The sequence below is a fragment of the Oxyura jamaicensis genome (genome assembly GCF_011077185.1).
Source record: "Oxyura jamaicensis isolate SHBP4307 breed ruddy duck chromosome 6 unlocalized genomic scaffold, BPBGC_Ojam_1.0 oxy6_random_OJ106636, whole genome shotgun sequence".
In the NCBI taxonomy this organism is placed as follows: Eukaryota; Metazoa; Chordata; class Aves; order Anseriformes; family Anatidae; genus Oxyura; species Oxyura jamaicensis.
Window position 1 is genome coordinate 38,588 of NW_023304027.1, and position 14,519 is coordinate 53,106.

Here is a 14,519-nt window from a genome sequence, read left to right on the forward strand (position 1 = left end):
GGGCACCCTGGGAGCGTGGGGAGCAGCTGGGACTGGCGGTGGCTGGTTGCTGCCAGGCCTGCCTCCGCTGTGCCGTGGTGTCACCCTGCTCCCTGCACTGCTCCTGTCCCACCCCGGGGGTCCTGTGAAGGCCACTGGTGCTGGGTGCAGGAGAGAAACGGGGCTGCTGACACCCAGGGTCAGCGGGACCGACCGAGAGCACCCTGCGGGCACCCAACCACCCACGTGCACCCATCGTGACCCCGTCACCCTGCAGCCACCCCGGCCAGACCTAGGGCAAGGATGACGAGGTGACATCCCTCAGCACACGTCACCCCAATCCCTGCCCCTGTCCCCTCTGCTATGAGGAAGTGGGCCCAACCCTGCCTCCACCCTCCAGCAGCCGTTTCAGGAGCCCCATTTTTCCCCATTTTTCCTGCTGTTAATGCTCCCCCTTGCTCCAGTGTTACCCACAGCAGCAGGCTCCCTGCCCCGGGGGGGTAGCTCGGGGTGAAACACCCCCGGAGCTGCTGCCCAGGGGGTCCTGAAGGCCGGGGACCCAGGGATGTCACCGCTGGGGGCAGCTGCTTGCCCTGCTCTGGGGACACAGGGGACCAGCATCTCGTCCCCACGCTGGCACGTGGCACCCCTGGGTCCTGTGATGGGAAATAAGCGCTCGGGACAGCCTCAAACCGAAAAGTCGTTTTATTGGTACCATACATGACTCATAAATGGCACAAACTATGGAGGAGAAGGAACAAAAAAAAAAAAAAAGAAAAAAAGAAAAGAAACAAAAAGGCATTACAGGGTGCCCGGGGGGGTGGGGGGCAGCAAGGGGCGCGTCACCACCCCAGGGGAGCCCCAGCGACGCGGCAGCGGTGACAGTCGTACCTTAACTGCAAAGCAGAGCCCCCCCCCCCGCCGCACCAGGCTCCCACCGTGGGGTCCCCATGCTGGGGGGGGGGGGGGCAGGTCTGAGACCTCAGCCCCCGGCCGCCCCGGGGCGCAGGAGCCACCCCAGGCGTCTCGCTGGGGTTTTGGGGCCAGGAGCAGGCCAGGGCTGAGCGTGGGGCTCAGGCACCATCTCCCAGCCCCACCCCGGAGACAGCAGCGGGGGGGTGTCACGGGGGTCCCCCCCGCAGCTCGGCCACCCCCCCACCGTGTCAGCCACGGGTGGGAGAGACACAGAGTGCGGGCGGCCCCCCTGCTGCGCCCACAGCCCCCCACGCTCACGGGGAGTCCCCCGACGGTGCCAGCCAGCCCCCAGCCCCACGGGGCAGCGGGGGACACCGGCTGGGGGGGGGCAGCGGAGGGAGGGGGGTGCAGACCCCCCCATCTCCCCCAAACCACAGGGCTGCTCCGCGTGCCCCAGGCTCCCTTCCACACGCACACGCAGCCCTCCTGCACGCACACGTTCTTGCACACGCACGTGCACCCAGCAGCCAGCCCTGCCCGGAGCAGCCCCGGACCCCCCCCGGGGCAGCACATGCTGCAACCCCCCCTCGGGGGGGGTAGCCCGAGACCCCAGCTCCCCCCAAAACGCACCGCCGAGGCTGTCTGGGGGAGCTGGTGAGCACAAACGCCCCCCCAGGCACCTCCTGTCTTCTCCGTGGAAGAAGCCTCGGAAGGAATTTTTTTTTTTCCTTTTTTTTTTTTTTTTTTTAAACCAAAAAAAAAATAATAAAACCCAAAAAATTATTATTATTCTCGTTGTTTCCCCTAACATCGATGGAGGCACCTGCTCTAGTGATAACACATTGAAAGAACAGTATCGTACACACTGTCTACAGCGCGGAAATGTACAAGCACGAGGTACACGAACCGGGGGGGGGGCAGCGGGGACAACAGCACACAAGATTTACATTGAGGAGGGAGGCGGGGGGGCTGCCCCCCGCCCCCTGGAGGGATTAGAAAGGAAGTCTGCAAAGTCTCTCCTTGGTTTGAAGCTCTCCGAACTGGATATAAAACGAGACTCCCAAGAGAAGAAGCCTGTACAAAAGTCAGGACAGGGTGAGAGCGCTCAGGGCAGGGAGGGGGCACCGGCGAGGGGAGGGGGGTGAGGGGGGGCTTTTCCCATTCTTTTTTTTTTTTTTTTTTTAAAATTACATGTTTAATAAAATTTATTTTTTTTAAAAAAAAAAGACAAAAGTAGGAGGTACTGGGAGCCGGGGGGTGGCCAGGGTGCTCCGGGCAGGAACGCAGGGGCTGCAGGCACGGAGCAACGGCACCGGCCACCGGCACAGACCTGCGGCCTCGGGCCCCCCCGCGCCCCCCAGCCAGGCGATTCCTATGTACACAGCCCCCGTGGGCCCTGCTGTGGGGCGAGAGAGGGGATGGGGAGCAAAGTGGGGGGGCAGGAGAGCGGGGAAATGCCAGATCCTCGACAGCACCCCCAGCGCAGCAGGATCTGACCCCCGGGTGGGGGCTTTGTCCTTCGCCGCCCCCCCCCACCTCCAGGTCGGGCTGGAAATGTGCAGCCAACCCTGCGGGCTGCTGCCCAGCAAACCCCAGCTGTCAGACCCAGAGCGAGGAAGAGGAGGAGGAGGAAGAGGGCCGCAGTGCTGGGCTGGACCCCAACGCAGGGCGGCTGCGCCCCCGCTCCCCCCATTCAGCAGGCAGGGGCCGGGCGCACCAGGAGGGGACGATGAGAAGCTCTCCGGGGAAGAAGCAGGGAGGAAAAGGGAGAAGGGGGCAATAATGAAGCTACGGCCCCGGATACCCACCCCTGCCCCAGGGTCTGGGGGGGAGCAGGGGGGGCGGCAGGGGGGGAGAGGGCTGGGGCTCACCCCCGGCCGTGCATCCCGCCGGCCGCGCGGCGCCGGTGCGCCCCGGTACCTCGCCGCTTCCCAGTCACTCTCCGTTGCAAATGTACAGGTAGATCGGTTTGGACTGAGTCCGCGGGGGGGTTGGGGGGGGCCGCAGGGCCGTTACTGCGACGCCTGCGACGTGGGGTTCTCTGACTTGCTCTCCTGGCTGGAGGGCGGTTTGCTGTTCCAGGGGCTGTTGGCCCCCAGCGCGGGCGAGTTGTTGAAGCTGTCCTCGTCGTCGATGCCGTTGGCGGCGTCGAACTGCGTGTTCTCCAGCCGGGTGATGAGCCGCTCGTCCTCGTCCCCAAACTCCCCCCCCATCAGCGTGGGCTCGCCTACCACCATCACATCCTGAAAGGGGAGACGGTCCCGAAACATAATCGAGGTGGGGGGAGCCCCGGCCGCCGCACCGCCCCCGACACCGCAGCCCCTTCCCCAGCCACGGGGCCATCTCTCCTCGCCCCCATCGCCAGCCCCAAGGCTTGGGCACCGCCTGGGTGGTGCTCAGGGGTGCAGCCCCCCCGTCCCTGGGCTGCGACTTGCGCTCTGCAGGGGCTGAGGCCGAGGGGGGGTCCTGGGGACTGCCCCCCCCGCTTGTCCCCATCACCAGGAGAGGGCTGGGGGCTCGGACAGGCAGCCCTGGGGCTCTCCCCTTAGCCACTCGCCGGGGCTGGGAGCCCTCCCCTCCCCCCCAGGGAAGGAAGAGAGAATGGAAACGGGATGCTTACAGGTACCTGACTGGACAGGGCGAAGGTGCTGGCCGGGCTCTTCTTCTTGCTGTTGCTGTTGTTGGTGTTTCCCCCGCCGGAGCTCATGGTGCTGCCCCCCGACATCTTCCTTTTCCGGCGCTTGCTGGGCTGCTGCCGCGCTGGCTCCGCTGGCCCGGGAGGGAGAGGCAGTCAGCCCCAAAGAGAAGCAGCTGGTGCCCCCCTACCCCTTTTTCTACAAAGCCCTCTACCAGGGCCACCTCCTCCCCCGTGACAGCCTCGCTCCCTTCCTCCCGTCGGCACCGAGAGGCCCGTCAGGCAGCGCAGACTCACCAGGCGGCGCGACCATCCGCTGCCACTTCTGGAACAGGCAGGTCTTGAGGCAGTCCCGGGGACTGAGGCTGTAGGTCTTGTGCCGTGACATGAGCTCCTGCATTGGTTCTAGGATTACACAGAGCTGCGGGGAGCAGACAGGCTCGGGGTTAGACGCAATGCCCCTGGCACCTACAAGAGCCCCTCCGTCATGCAGCCGTCCGCGTTGCACCGACCCAAGCCGCACGTGGAGCTCGCAGGCTCTAGATTTGCTGCCCCGCTGCTCTGCATCATCTGCCCCTCTTCCAGATCCCCCACGCACAGCCTGCCCTGCTCCTGGCTGCAGGTATGGCTGCCCGGGGGCATCCGAGGTCCTGCGTCCCCCCCCGCCCCCCGCGCACTTACTCGGAGGTAGTTGAGTGTGGAGTTTGAGAGCCCGCAGCGGGTGATGTTCTTGGATAACTGGTCCAGCATCTGGGGGTCCTGTGCCTACGGGCGAGAGGGACAGGGCTCAGCTGCGTCCACGATGAGGACTGTCCCCCCCCCAGCCTGTGATGGGGGGACAGGAGGGGCCCCCTCGTGCACAGCAGGGAGAGGAGCTCAGCAGCCCTGCCTCGCCCCCGGAGCGGAACTCACATGCATGGCAAGGATGCTGCGGGGGATGAGCTCTCGATGCTGGCGGATGCTGAAATGCCACGTCTTTATCCTCATCATGTCGTCGAACATGAACTCCAGGTAGAGCCGCCCTTCCACGCACACCTGGGCAGGGCAAAGGGTCAGGCACAGGCTGCCGGCGCACGCTGCCACCCCGTTCCCCCAGCCCAGACCCTCGGAAACCCGTTGCTCCTGCACACCAGGACACCCTCCCCTTGGCCTCCCCACGCTTGGTACGAGTCTTGGCACAAGCCCAAGCCATGAGCCCACACAACCAGGGGTCCTGCGCAGAAAGGAGATGCTGCCGGCACCTGGGTGAACATGGGCTTGCCGTGCTGGGTGACCATGGTGCACTGGTCGCAGTCGAGCGAGACGAAGTTGTTGTGGAAGGACTCCTTGGGGTGCTTGAGCACGTAGTAGAGCTCCGTGGCCCCTCCTTCAAAGATGCTGCGGAAGTAACGGGGAATCAGAGTCCGGCCGATCGCTGGAGCGGGAGAAGGAGGAAAATAAGGTCAGTAAATCTGGCTCACTAGGGGGTGCTCGCCTATTCCTCGGGCTGCACATGGAGAGGGCCCCCAGACCCCACGGCTGGAGGCAGCTGAGCTCCAACCCCCTGCCCACACCTCCCCTCGGTGAGCCGCGTGCCCGGCTCTGCTGCTACTCACTGTATCTCTTTGGTCCATCCTCCAAGCAGAAAGTGATTGTTAGCATGGCGTCATCCTCAAAGAACTCCGTGGTGAAGGCGTCCCACCACAGATTGTCACATTCCTGGGGGTGCCAGAGAGATGCCGGGTCACAGACAGCCCCGGGCCGTGCTCAGCCCTTGGGGGGCTGCGGAGAAGGGGCTGCCCCCTGGCCAAGCAGGACCCTGCCGCCAAGGGGATTCCTCCTAGACCCCACACAGCTTGCGAGGACGGGAAGCACAGAGCGCTCTCAGCGTGGGCTCTGTCCCCGCCCTGCCGCAGGGACCCTGTCCCCAGCACGCCCGGCTGGGAGCATCCCCCCGCCCCTGGCCACCCTCCCCTGGAGCTCCCCAGCTCCCCACCTCTGTCCAGTTCTGCAGCCGCTTGTTGAGCTCAAATATCCTGTAGTCGGTCTGGTTGCCGTACGGCGTGTGCCTCCTGCCAGGGAGCAGAGCGGGAGCGGTCAGAGCGGGAGGGAACCCACCGTGGGGGACCCAGGGATGGGGACACACACCCCCTTCAGGGCTGGGCAGAGCCCCAGCACTCCCCGTAAGTCCCCACGGGCCAGCAGCGTGCCCACCCTCCAGGACACCCCCATCCTTCCCCAGGCTCCCCGCCTCCCCCTTTGCCCCCCCGTGCTTACCCGATGCCAGGCTCCAGGTACGTCGGTGGGTACATGGGAGTAGGGCTGGGGGGGAAGCAACACAGCCGGGTCAGCAATGGGGACGCCTCCATCCCTGCCCTCCCCCTTCCCTGCCACCCGCAACGAGCAGTCGGGATGCTGACGTCCGACAGCCCCGCAGGGGGACTCGCACCCCAAAACTGGGCTCTGCTCCCCGGTCCCAGGGACCTGTCCCACAGCTCCTGGGAGCCGAGCCCTGCTCCTCTGCAGCTGGGCAGGGTTGGGGTTGGAAAAGGGGGCATTTGGCCAACCGCTCCCTGTCCTGGGTCGTCCCAGTTTGGCCTGGAGAGGGACTTGGTCCTGCAATGCTTGGGGACCTGGGGCACCCTCGATCCCAAATGTCACCCTTTCTCCACCCAGCCCCACCAGTGCCTGCTCTGGTCCCATCTCTCCCCTCATATAACTGAACTCCACGAGCCCCAAACCCAGCAGGCCCCTCCCCGAGGCCCGGCTCACCCCACATCTCGATCCAGCATGGTGCCCGGGTGGAAGGGGGGGAAGGCGTTGCCGTTCGGGGGCTCCTTTGGCGAGTACAGCTTGAACGACTTAGAGGAACAGCCTGGAGAGAGAGGGAGGGCGCGGGTCAGCCGGCTGCACCCTGGCACCGACCACGAGGACAGACGTATGGAGAGACGGGACATCCCCATGGCCAGGGGGAGGAGGAGGAGGAAGAGGAGGGATACAGCTGCTGGGAGGTGCCTTGACCTGAAAGGCAGGACGCTGCTGTGCTGGAGAGGCCAAGCCCTCGTGGGCAGAGCCCCATCCCTCCTCTGCTTCACCCCGATGCCAGCCGGACCCATGGGTGCCCAGGCTCGGGCATGGGTGCAGCTGGAGTGCTCGGGGGCAGGCCGGGCCCTATCCACCCCCCAGCCCTTCCATGCTGCTCCTAATCCTGCCGCCCCGACCCGGGAATCGCAGGGGATCGCTTTGCTGACCTTCCCATCGCCATGGAGACGGGTGAATAATCGCCCGGACGGCGGGTCCCCAGGCAGCCACCATCTGCCACTCAGGCAGCCCGGCGCTCGCCGTGCTCGAGCTGGAAGGAGCCGCCACAAACCATCCCCGCTGCCCCCCGGCACCCCGCACTGCCACCCGAGAGCGACCGGGGGAGGCAGGGACACCCACACCCCGTGCCCCGGCTCCCCAGGGGACGTCAGGGTGGGCTCCCACGCTCCCGGTCCCCCACCCGGCGGCTTCCCGGGAGCGCCCCGGCACGCCCCGCTGCCGGCAGGACCCGGCACGCCGAGCCGGGCGCCGCCGAGACACGTGCGGCGGGGATGAGCCGCTCCCCGCGGCCGGGCTCGGGCTCGGCCCCGGCGGGCAGCCAGGCAGCCGGGCCGGCCCGGACGGGCGCAATGCCAGGGAGCGCCGGTTTCACCGGCTCGGCCGGCCCCGCCGCCGCGGGGACATCCCCGGTGGTGCCGCGGCACCGGCCCGCGCAAAGCAAAGGTGGTGCGGGGAAGGTCTCCGTCCTCAGCAGGCACAAAGCAGGAGCAAAAAGCCACGAGGAAAGCGGGGCACGGCCCCTCGCTCCCACCACAGATTAAAAAAAATGAGCCGCGGAGGTCGGTGCTGGTGCTGGGGAATTTCTGCTTTCTGCTCCAGTCCCAGTCAAGTTGTGCCCCACGGAAATCAGAATTCAGCTGAAGCCGTGCGAGAAATACGGCGTTTTCCTCGCCACCTTGCTGCTGCTAAGTGGCATTGAGCTGAGGCGTGCTTGATGCACAGGGAAGTTTCCAAAGGTTTCCAAGCCAATCCATCACGCGCAGAAAGCAGCAGCGAGAGGCTGAACCCCGCTTGCTTCTGGTCACTACGTCCTCTGGAAAAAAAGCGAAAGGGAACCAGCGGATCTCGGATCTCGTCCTCTGATGTTTTGTTTCCATTCATCGATGAGAGAAGGGAGGAGAAGCCTCCAGGGGTTCCTGCATTGTGAATTTCTCTGATCAGAGCTGAGCCGCAGACCACGGACACCCTCTGGGCACGGGACGGTCTCCCAGGATGGTGTGAGGGGGGAGATCCCACCCTGCCTGCTCCACCCCGAGCAGACTGAGCAGCGCTGGGGTCAGTCTGGGGGCTCTGCTGAGCGGCCTGTGGCAGCAGCTGGGGGTGGGAGAGGAGCCGGTGCCGCGATCCCAGCACCACCAGCACCCTGAGTACTATTTTCAACGCGGCGTAAAATACGCTGCCCAGTTAAGTGCTTTTCGGTAACGTTAACAATAGCCCTGAGATTTACCACGGGCTGCCCGAGTGCTAAATCCACCGCAGCTACTCATGCTCCCAGCGGGGCAAGGCCACGACCCTGTGACAGCACCGGTGCTGATGTTCACCCAGGCACGGAGCGCACCGCGTGCTCGGGGCGATGCCGCTGCTACCCCCGCTGTGCTGCAAACCCCGGGGGCACGGGGTCCTGGACCCCTCCCCACCCTCACTTGCCCCCCTGGCAGGAGGCTCGGCGCCGCGAGAACGCGCACGTGGTCGGCGAGGAAAATCCGGCTGAGGCTGCGGCGAGGGAGCTGCCGGCCCGGGCAGGTCCCGTGGGGCGGCGCGGCGGGGGAGGAGGGGACCCCCGGGGGCTGCGGGCAGCCCACCCGCACGGCACGGGGCTGATGCGCGGGAGGAGGCGGGGAAGCAGCTCCACGCCTCCGGAGAGAGCAGGCGGGGTGCTCCGCGAGGGAGCCACGCACCAGCCGGCGTGCCCAGCACTCTGCCTTCTCCTCCGCTTCGCCTGCCTGTTCTGCTGAGCGTCCCAGCCTGGCTCCACAGCTGGAGGTGGGATGGAAAATCCCAAAGCAGCCCCCAGAGCAGGGGAGAACGGCGTTTGTGGAGCCAAAAGCACCTGCAGCCGCCGCAGGGACCAGTGCCCTCTGGCCAAGAGGAGCCTTCCCCACCTGGGGAGCCGTCGTGCTTTCTGCACAAGCAGAGCTCAGAAACAAGGCAAGACGTTAACAAAAATGCAAGTGTAAGGGAAGAAGCGCGGCCCAGAAGGGGCTGCAGGCCCTGCTCCAGCAGGGAGCATCCTGCTCCTCCCAGCAGAGTGGCAGAGGGGCGAGCCTTCGCGCGAGGGCTGCCGCTGCCTCCCGGCATGCTCCCGGCCCCGCTTCCTGGCTGCCTAACGAGGCTTTAAAGTGTAAATAGCGGCATTGTTTCGCAGGCGCTGCTTTGCGGGCTGTGGAAGCCGTGATAGAGGCAGGAAATCCATCTTCCCAGCCCTGCCCTGCTGGCAAGGGCGCTATCCGGAACTGGGCGCAGGACGGCAGTTCTCATTCGGGTCAAGTAATTCGCGTGGCTTCGTCCGGTGAGGGCTTCTGGTGCTGGGGGCAAGGCAAAGAGAAGCATCCAGGGCGGCCGAAACAGGCAGAAGCACACGGAGCGGTGCAGTGTGTCCCACAGAGCTGCTTCTCCAACCCTTCTTCCTCTTCTTCGGAGAGGAGGGATGGGGAGGGCAGCTGCCACCAGCGATGCTGTCGAACCGAAGGCGACCCGGGCAGCACACACCAAGGCACCACCGACACCTCCTGCTGCAACCTGGAGCAAATACCAGTGCACAGCAGGGCAAAACCCACGGCCTGTCCCGCCGTGCACGCAGATTACTCTCACTTTTCTCGAGCCACGCAGCAGCCGTGCCCACATCCGAGCAGCCTCCGAGCTTACCCTGACCCATTAGCTGCCTCCTTGCCCGCACCGTGCGGCCTCACCGCCGGCACCCAGCGACCTGTCGCAGCACGGCAGCCCCGGGGACTCCCAAAAGTGCTTTGGTTCGCTGCTGCCGAGCTGCCCGAGGAGCCGCGTGGCTGAAAACCGAGCACGTTGGGTTCCCCGGCTCCCGTTTGGGGTCAGGCTCCTCCCGGGGACACGCGGGGGACACGCCAGGCGGCACCCCAGCTCACCAGCACCAAAGCACGCCGAGCACACCGGAGCAGGGAAAACCCAGGCGCTCCTTTCTAGTGACGGAGCTGGAAACTCAGGGGGACAGCGGCCGGCCAGAAGAGCAATAATTAACTGCAGCCTGACGGATCTGGACTGCGGGAGGCGAATTGGGAAGGGCTGATTAAAAAGCCGTCGCAGCTGGAAAGCTCCCGTGCCCCAGCGCTTCCACGGCGCTCCATCCCCCAGCCCCTCGCCGTGCGTCCCCGGAGCAGCTCGGACCCTCCGGAGAGGCTTCGGCCGAGCCACAAACCTCGGGATGTGGATTTGTGCCCCGGTCTCTGCTCTGTCTGATGCCAGGCTCTGGCGGGGCCAGGTGCTCAGCAGGGCTGCTGGAGGCTGCTCGCCTCTCCGGTAAGCGGCTCGCGCCCGGGGCGAGCAGGAGCCCCCCTTCGTGGTTAGGACCGCAGCCGATCCAGACGTGTGGAGGGAGATTCCAAGCGGGAGGGAGCGCGCCCTGCCAGCTGCAAAACTGTCTGAAAATTGAATCACTTCCAGCGCTGCAAACCCCAGATGCAATCCCGCAGATAACCCACTTTTCAGCTCCACTGCTATCAACTTGGCACGAGCCAGTCATTTCCTGGGACGCTCAGGGACATATCCCACTGTCCCTAATTGTTCCTTTCATCTTGCTGTCTCGGACGAGAGATCCCTCATCAGGCACCGCCGGTTTCAGCCTCAGGAACGTGCCTTTCACATTTCCAGCTGCTCGGCTTCCCTCCAAAGCCCCCCACCCTCAGGCCCTGCCACCTCCGGGGCTTGTACAGCAAAAAGGGGGTGCCCGAAATGAGGATGCTCGGGGCTGGGCTTCGGTTCTCCCGCTGCGAGCACGTGGACAGCACAGGGAAATAAGTGAACACCACGGTGCTGGAACCACAGGGCTGGAGAAAACCCTCGTCAGCATCCCGTGGGGTGGAGTGACCAAGGCTCCTGACAGACCCGGACTTGCATTGTCAAAGGTTTTTAGGCTGTGACAGCAAGGAGAAATACACAAGTGTAGCCAGGCACGGTGATGCTCCCCCACAGCCCGCAGGCAGCTCCTCTGCCACAGCTCACGGCTCCTTACACGCACGCAGCACAACAGAACAAGACGATCCCTGCAGTTTTGTGTGGCTGCTGCTCGGGGCAGCTCTCAGCAGGGACAGGATCCTCCCGCGGGGGCTGGAGCCGCGGTGACAGACCGCTCCCGTCCCCTGCTGCCTGCCAGCCCCCGGCTCCAGCAGGGGAAGGGACCCTCGAGGACGGGCAGGGGGGGAAGGCAGAGAAAAGCCCGTCCGGCCCCGCTGCTCCCGGGGCCGAGGGAGGCTGTCAGCCCCCACGTGGCGCATGGAGGTTGGCAATCCCGGGATGCAACGCTCCGCTCGCTGCCGGCCGCGGCGAGGAGCGCCGAGCGCTGCACGCTGGGACGCGTAGTCCCCGGGGACGCGGCCCCGCCGCCCGCAGCCGCCTCGCTCCATGTTGTGTCCCCGCTGCAGCCCGCGGACGGGGACGGACCGCGCGGTGCCATCGCCTCCAGTGGGACACCCGCCCAGAGCAGGGATGGCACGAGCAGCTCCGCATGGAGCGAGCTTGCCCACATCAGAACAGTTTGCAAAGTGCCACCTGCCTGAGCCGAACGTCAGTCTCGGGTTAAACCGAGCAGAAACAGCCCGTGCTGGACCTCAGAGCAAATACTTTTGGCTGCTGGACTTGCGTGGTGCTGCCTCACCGGCAGCACGCGCTGTGGCTGGTGTTGGGGCTTTTGGCCCAGCGCTCAGGATCCCTGCAGCCTGACACCAGGCTGCTCGCCGTCCTCACAGGCAGCGCGAGCACAGCCCTGCACCGAGAGGCAACCCCAGGGTCGGCTGGAGGCAGGGGAACCACCCCTGGATGTACCCACAACGCAGCCGGGGGCTGTCCGGCACTTCCCAGGACCGCTGGTCGGGCTGGGATCTGCCATCAGCACCAGCAGCTCCCTGTGCATAGCACCGCGGCGATGGAGGAGCTGAAGCCCCCTTCCCATCCCAGGAGAGCTGGCAGACTGATCAGCACAAACCACGCCGCAGCAGGGAGGGCCAAAACCCCGGAGAGCCACAGGTTTGGGACACGTCCACCCGGTGCTCCGGAGGCACGCATGGCACAGCCTGAGCTCCCCGACCCAGGAGCGAAGCCCCGCAGAAAGCACCCCGACCTCCGCTGCCCAGCCCCGGGCCAACCTCGCCCGGGCATCCCCGCTTTTAAGACCAGTCTGCCTGAAACAACAGCCAGGAGGGCAACCGGTGGGGACAGCCAGCCTCGCCACCGCAGGTGTCGCAAGCGGTGCGCAGGCACGGAGCAATGCACATCCACAGCACCCTGCCCACCGGGTCACTCGGAGGCCGGGAGGTTTCCAAGGAGAGGTGGTCGGGAGAAGCGCTGCTGCCGCTCCGTGCTTTGTCCTTTCGGGCAGACCTCGGGCTCGTGCCAGGGTGCCCGGAGCGCCGGCAGGGCGCACGCCGGCGCAGAGCCGAAAGCGCGCAGAAGGCTGGCACGAACGGCGGTGACGCTGGACGCGGTTCAGAGCCCCTCCGAAAGGAGCCGAGATGCTCCCAGGGCCGGCCAGAAGGGTCTGGAGGAAAAAGGTGCCACAGGTCAGGGTGACACAGAACACCTGGGGACCATCAGTGCCGTGTCCAGCGGTGCTGCCCTGCCAGCCGTGGGACAGGGACGGGTCCTCGTGCCCACCTGGCCCATCTCTTCTGCACGTCATGAGGGACGTGGGACGCTGCTGCCTGCTCTCATTGGTCTCCAAAAGAAGCTGAGAGGCTCTGCATCACCGGTGAAAGGCTCCTCAGCTCATAACCTTTTGCATCCTTTCACTGGCATCTTCCTATTTTACATCGGCCACAGCCAAGGGGGAAAGTCCCCAGCCAACCACGGGGAAAACCCCGCACCGCCAAACCTCCCAGTGGGAGCCTCTCCTCTCGGATCGCAACGTTCCTTTTCTAAAACAACACAGCTCGCACACCTTTCTGCCCGGCACTTCTTTCCCGAGCCCTCAAGGTGTGCTTGGATCAGATTTAGGATTTCTACAACATCAGGAGGGCAAAGACCACGTTCCCTCCTCCTCTAGAGAAAGCCACAACTCTCCCACAACAAGAACACACCAAATCCCGAGGCTTTCAAGAAAGAAGACACCAAATTCACCGGGACTTAAACCGGGAGAGCTGACATCTGGCCGACTCTGGAGGAGTCGCTACAGAACTGCCGAGACAAAGCGCCGCGGGACGCACGGACAGAACAGCGCCGGCAGAGCACGGGGAGGAGGTTTGCTCCCACACCTGCAGCTGAAGGCCACGGGGTCTGCCCCGCCATCGCCGCGAGGAGCGCCGGTCCGACCTGTAATCCCGGGCGGTGCTTTTAGGACAGAACAAGCTGCACTCATTCAGGGAAGAAAGTTTTCCAGCCGCCACAGGATCCCACAGCCTCTCAGTCCTGTGCTCACACCTCGACCAGGGACCCTCGCGGCACGGCTGCCCTCCTGAGCCCTTCTTCACCCCGCTTCTCTTTCAGGCTCGTGCTGCAGCCCCGCTCTCCTGGCCACATCCCCAGCCAAGCCTGCGCTTGCCCATGGCCCAGGACCCGTCCGGAGCCACCAGCGCCAGGTCCCAGCCAAGCAACCCTGCAGCTTCGGGGCTCTTCTCTCGCGGCCACTCGGGAGAGGCGTGGGAGAACCGAGATTTTCAGTGGGAAAATTATCTGCCCAGCCCGAGGGCCCTGTGCCGCAGCGTGGGGACACAGTCCCCTGCCCGGGCGAGTCGCTTCAGCTCCCCGGGAAACCACAGGGACGGGACGGGGGGAGCCCCACGGGCGAGGGCTCGCGGCCCCGCAGCTCATGCCAAGCCTCCGTCTGCATGGGGCTGCCGATGGCAACGGGAGCAGCCCGAGCGCGGAGAGCCCCGGGCGCACGGGGCCGGCGCCACGGGGTGCTCATCTTATCACCCATCCCGGAGACCGCTGGAGGTCAGGGCAGCCTGCCACGGGACGATCCGGCGGGGGGAATTCAGGGGAACCCCCCCACCAGCCCCAAAGGCAGCCCCACGAGCAGGGTGCCCCACCACAGCCCCCTCTGCACACGCAGGTGCTGCTCCCCCCGCAGCGTCCCCTGTCCCCGAGGACCCCGTGCCCCCCCTGCGGCCCCGACAGGCTTTGTCTGTCGGCGGGGATGAGCTGCTTGCTGCCACAACCCCAAAGCCTTGCAGCAGCCCTGCTTCTGCAGCCCCTCGGCTGTTTCGCTCCCTCCGAGGTGCTTTGGAGACGCTCGCGGGACCCTCGGAGCTGCAGGAGAGGACAAAGTTGCGGCGGGCAGGGAGGAGAGGTGGGCGCGCAGCCCCCCGTGACAGCGTGCCCGGGGGGGACCGGGGGGGCGCGGGGCAGCTGTCAGGGGGCTCGGCCGAGGGAAGGAGCTGGGGGGAAGAACAAAGGGAGCTGCCGGTCGGGATGGAGCGGGGCACGAGCGCTGCCGGCAGCGCCAGGGGATGGGGACACCTCTCCGAGAGGCAGGACCCGGCTGATGGGGAGAGGGGACGGAGCCGGGGGGACGTGGGGACGAACGGGGGCACATGGGGACAAACGGGGGAGGAAGAGGGGAGCCCGGGACAGATGAGGGAGCTGGAGAAGGAGCCAAGGCGAGCTGGGGCTGGGGAAGGGAGCCAGGGGGACGCAGCGCGGAGCAGGGCTCGGGAAGGCAAGGCAGGGACCCGGGGCCAAACGGGGCGCGCACCGGGAGCGCACCGGGACCGGGGGGGAGGGG

General features: G+C 65.8%; 1 protein-coding gene across 2 annotated transcripts; it reads right to left on the minus strand.

Moving 5' to 3' along the window:
- Positions 1-1,624: 1,624 nt before the first annotated feature.
- LOC118157539 (LIM domain-binding protein 1) lies at positions 1,625-6,383 on the minus strand. Of its 2 annotated transcripts, none has more exons than XM_035311930.1 (10): positions 6,281-6,383; positions 5,786-5,830; positions 5,505-5,580; positions 5,125-5,227; positions 4,771-4,943; positions 4,442-4,564; positions 4,211-4,294; positions 3,827-3,950; positions 3,521-3,663; positions 1,625-3,137 (listed from the first exon to the last, which is right to left on the minus strand). In XM_035311930.1, the coding sequence occupies exons 1-10, from the start codon at positions 6,298-6,300 to the stop codon at positions 2,907-2,909; spliced, it is 1,122 nt and encodes a 373-aa protein (XP_035167821.1). In that variant the 5' UTR covers positions 6,301-6,383; the 3' UTR covers positions 1,625-2,906. The 2 variants fall into 2 exon arrangements, with proteins under 2 accessions (XP_035167821.1, XP_035167819.1); XM_035311928.1 differs by having other exon boundaries at positions 3,515-3,663.
- Positions 6,384-14,519: the final 8,136 nt, after the last annotated feature.